Below are 4,488 nucleotides of genomic sequence, written 5' to 3'. Positions count from 1 at the left end.
TTATTACAATAAATTCCATATAAATCAGTACAATTGGCCATTATTTTGAAGACTATTCTGATGATATACAGATGGGGTAACAGGACTTGGTTGGGTTTTTTATTTCTGCTAAAAAAAATAGAAGAGGAAAAAAATATCCTAAGAACAGATTGTAACATGCAGTGTGACTAAACCAAATCACATAAACAATTTTAAAGAAGTATGCTGTTTCAATCTAATTTTAATTAGAAAACTTAATGTAAAATCATGGCAAACTTGGCAAAGTCTGGGTAACATGGCAAAAAGACCCTGAGCAACGTTATAAATCTGTTAAGAACACTGATTATTTTGATTTTGGAAATCTTCCTTAAACCACTTGATTGATTTTGGTCGCGGGGGTTTTCTGTTTACCAAAAGGTCGGTCCATCCTGTGGTTTTTATGTCAACCCATCACACACCATTTAATGAATGCATCTAAACCAAAGACAGAATGTCTGGAAAGTAACATGTTAAGGAGCGTCCTCGTGGCTGCCAATCAGACATCACTGGGTGATCTTGCCCTCTGAGACAGGTTAGAAGGAATACAGCCACAACAGACGAGCCAAAGTGCTTTCTGTATCTCCTGGTTTCTAAAAGCATATATTACAGGATTGATGATGGAATTGTAGGTAGCTGGCAGGAGGGTGGCATAGGTGTATATAGAAGGATAGGTGTAATCTGCTATTAAAGAATAGAGCGTAAAAGGCATCCAGCAAGCAGCAAAAGTCCCCAAAATAATGGCCAAAGTAGACACTCCTTTTCGGGTGGTCACATAGTGGGAAGTGGCCAGGAAATGGTGTTGCAAGGCAATCTGATGGGCATGGCGCATCACGATTTTACAGATCTGAATGTAGAGCTGCAGCATGAGGGCAAACATAAGCAAGAAAGAGACCGAAAGGACAGCTGCATTATTTTTAGTGAGTGGTCTGATAACACTGCAGGTGGATTCATCTCTGAGGCAGTTCCAGCCCATTACAGGCAGCAGTCCAATACAGATAGATGCTCCCCAGAGCAATATAAGCATGACATAGGTAAAAGTCACAGTCCTCTCTGAATTGTAAGTCAGAGCATAATACAGGGAGAGGTACCGATCAACAGTGATAGCCAGCAAGCTGCCAACAGATGCTGAGAAAGAGGCAACAATCAGTCCAATCGTAACCAGTTTCGTAGCTTCTGACTGCAGAAGGTAGGCAAAAACAAAATTGATGATCAATCCAATGCCTGCTAAGAGATCTGCCAGCGCCAGGCTGCCTATCAGGAGGAACATGGGGGCGCGAAGACTGGGATTATGGAAAATGATCAGGACCACAATGGCATTTTCGCAGGAGATAAGGGTCCCTGAAGTACACAAGACAATGTCCCAGGGGTTTACCAAAAGCTCTGGCTCAGGGTCTACGGCAGGAACCAGGGAGGAGCCTGCAGCTGAGGCATTCTCTGTAGAGCTGGCTTCTACATGATCCTGAGGCAGCCAGCTCAAATTAACCTTCAGATCTTCATTCATTTTAACCCCTGTCTTCTTCAACAGAAAGACATTATTTTTAATGTTCAGCCACAGCACTGCATACATCACCCCCCCGGAGCATGCAACGCCCTAGACAGCAACACCAGCCTGATGTGCAGGCAGGCACTTGTTACATAAATGTGACAATAGAAAATAAAAACAAAAACGGGGGAGGGGGGAGGATATTTAAAACTGCCCGAGATTATCCTCCAAGGGACCGATGCACGGAGGCAGAGTGATCCTTAGGGTAACCTGCACGGGGAGGCAGGCACGGGCACGGGACGCAACCCATAGAGCACCTAAAGCCCCCTCTAAGCGCCGCAGTTTGGGGTGGGGGCCGGCTGCGGGGCGGCGTAAACCCCGCTATCCTGCAGCCGCGATTCCAACGCGGGATTGATTATATTGGTCACGGAGGGAGCGGACAGGATGGGGAAGGAGGAGGGGAGGCGGAGTATCTTGCACCGACCCCCAGTGAGGAAACCCCGCCCGGGCTGGGGGGAGAGTAGGGCGATGTCCTCCGAGAACTTACAAACTCGACGCGGACACCGCGCACACGCACACACACACACACATATCCCCCACGCACCCCCAGCGGCGGATCACCTGGGCTGTCCCCCGGCGGCTCGGAGGAAGGATGGATGAAGGAAGGAGGCACGGAGGGGTCGCCGCGGTCCCTTCCAGGCGCCAGCGGGGCCGGCGCCGCGCGCGGGGCGGGGGGCCGAGGGCGCAGCGCAGGTGCGCGCCCCCCGCGCGCGCGCGCGCAGGGCGTGTGCGTGTGCCGGGGTGCGAGCGAGGGAGTGAGGGCGTGAGGGGGCGGGGGCGCGCCTCGTGCCCGCGCGCCTGCGCAGGTGCGCGCGTGGGAGGCCGTGAGGGGGGGAAAAGGGGGCGGACGCCCCCGCCCCGCTCCTCCGCCCCCCGAGGCACCGCCGCGCCCGGCCCTGCGGCCCCGGTGGCCCGCTGAACTCCCCGCTGATCCCCGGGGACCGGCCGGCTTTGCCCTTGCAGCGAGAGCCTCCTGAAATTATTTAAATGAAAATTTTCCTCGTCTTGTGGGGGTGATCAGGTGCTGGCGGCACGGGTTTGCCCAGAGAGGTTGTGGTGTCTCTGCCTCTGGAGGTAACTCGAAAGCTGATGACATCGCCGTCCCTGGTAGTGTTCGAGGCCAGGCTGGGTGGGGTCCCGAGTGACCTGATCTAGTGGGTGGCGCATTCCTGCCAATGGCAGGGCATTCGAAACTAGATGGGCTTTAAAAGTTCCTTCTGACCCAAACCATTCTACAGTTCTGTCATTCTGTGGTCCTGAATGACCTGTTCTAGTTGGCAGTGCTTTGAGAAGTGGGGTTGGACCAGACGATACCACAGAGGCACCCTGGAGCCTAACCTTTCTGTGATCCTCTGGTCTACAACCACATGAAAATGAGTCATAGAATGCTAGAATCAATTAGGTTGGAAATAACCTCTGAGATCATTGAGTTCAACCCATGACCAAACACCACCATGTCAACCAGACTGTGGCACTGAGTGCCACGACCAGTCTTTCCTTAAACACCTCCAGGGATGGTGACTCCACCACCTTCCTGGGCAGCCCATTCCAATGTTAAATCACCCTTTCTCTGAAGAAATTCCTCCTGATGTCCAACCTCCCCTGGCACAGCTTAAGGCTATGTTCTGTCATCCTGTCACTTGTCACCTGGGAGAAGAGGCTGACCCCCACCTGGCTACGACCTCCTTTCCAATAGGAATGACCTCTTGTAACTGACCCTACTTTGAGAAGTGGGGCTGGACCACATCACTCCCAGAGGTGCCCTGGATCCTCAACCATTCTGTGCTTCCATGGTCTACAACCACATGAAAATGAAAATATGGTATAAAAATTTAAAAGAGTGATGCCCAGTGTCAGGTGTAGAGAAGGTAGCTTCTGCCTGTGCAGGGAGCCTGCTGGGGTAGCATGGGCATGGGGATGCCTGCCATCTTTGGATGGTGATACTAGGGATGCATGGGCATATTTACAAAGCTGTTAGATACCGAGTAGTGCAGGCAGGCCAGTGGGGCTTGGAGTGAGTTGGAACTAAACTCAGATACAGGCCACTGGGTCAGAGGAGCCACACCAAACAGCTTTAAATGCCAGATATAGATGGTTTCTGCACAGAACATAGTTTCCCAAGGTCCTCTGTACAGTCAGTGGACAGAAGTGGGTCCTCCAGGGCATGTCAAAATAGTGGGATGAGTTGGTCTACAGAGGAGCCTGGAAAATTTTAGGAAAACATGCTTTGTCCTCATTTACACCTCTACCCCTCTGGAAAATCAGGCCCTGGGGAATGATTTCAATCTGGAGGGAAGATTTCCTTCTCCCTTGTTGAGTTATGGACTCAGCAAGTCTGCGTGGTTCCATCCTTCATTCAGATCAACCTCAGTCACTGTGCTAAGCCTTGTGAAACTTTGCTGGATGACTCAAGATGATTCATTCATATTTCTGGTGCCCCTCCTGCTTTATAATAAGGATTAAAAATGGATATCACCTTGCTGCTGATCATTGTCTTCCAGTTTTATCCAGTGATTTCATACGTGACAGTGTGACAAATACTTTCCTGTGATCCATATCTGAATATGTTTGGTGTGTTTCATCATCTGTCACTCTTCCATTTAGAGCAGTTGCAATAAAAATGCAAAAGCTTTTCTTCAAATGTTTTAACATTTGTTTCACAAATGGCAATGGCAAGCATTTCAATTGAATATTTTAATTTAGGACTTTGGAGAGCTGTGTTTATTCACTTATTTAATTTGTGAATGATTTCCCTTCCTATTATAAGGCATTATAAACAAGTTAATGTTTGTCTCCTATATTGCCAGTTTGTCACTTTTTCCTGAGATGGGGGACTGTCGTCATTAGGGCAAATGGCATTGGCATGGATTTCACCCAGTGAAACAGAACACTTGCCATTTAGAGGAAAATCTCTGTTTATTAAAATC

The 4,488-nt window shown here is 49.5% G+C and overlaps 1 protein-coding gene across 1 annotated transcript; it reads right to left on the bottom strand.

Moving 5' to 3' along the window:
- Window positions 1-514: 514 nt before the first annotated feature.
- On the bottom strand, window positions 515-1,519 carry GPR12 (G protein-coupled receptor 12). Its single transcript, XM_058858059.1, has one exon. It carries the CDS (start codon window positions 1,517-1,519, stop codon window positions 515-517), a length of 1,005 nt encoding a protein of 334 aa, XP_058714042.1.
- Window positions 1,520-4,488: the final 2,969 nt, after the last annotated feature.

The sequence above is a fragment of the Poecile atricapillus genome, chromosome 1 (genome assembly GCF_030490865.1).
Source record: "Poecile atricapillus isolate bPoeAtr1 chromosome 1, bPoeAtr1.hap1, whole genome shotgun sequence".
Lineage (NCBI taxonomy): Eukaryota > Metazoa > Chordata > Aves > Passeriformes > Paridae > Poecile > Poecile atricapillus.
Note: the sequence above shows the minus strand (reverse complement) of the source record. Positions and strands in the feature narration are given on the sequence as shown.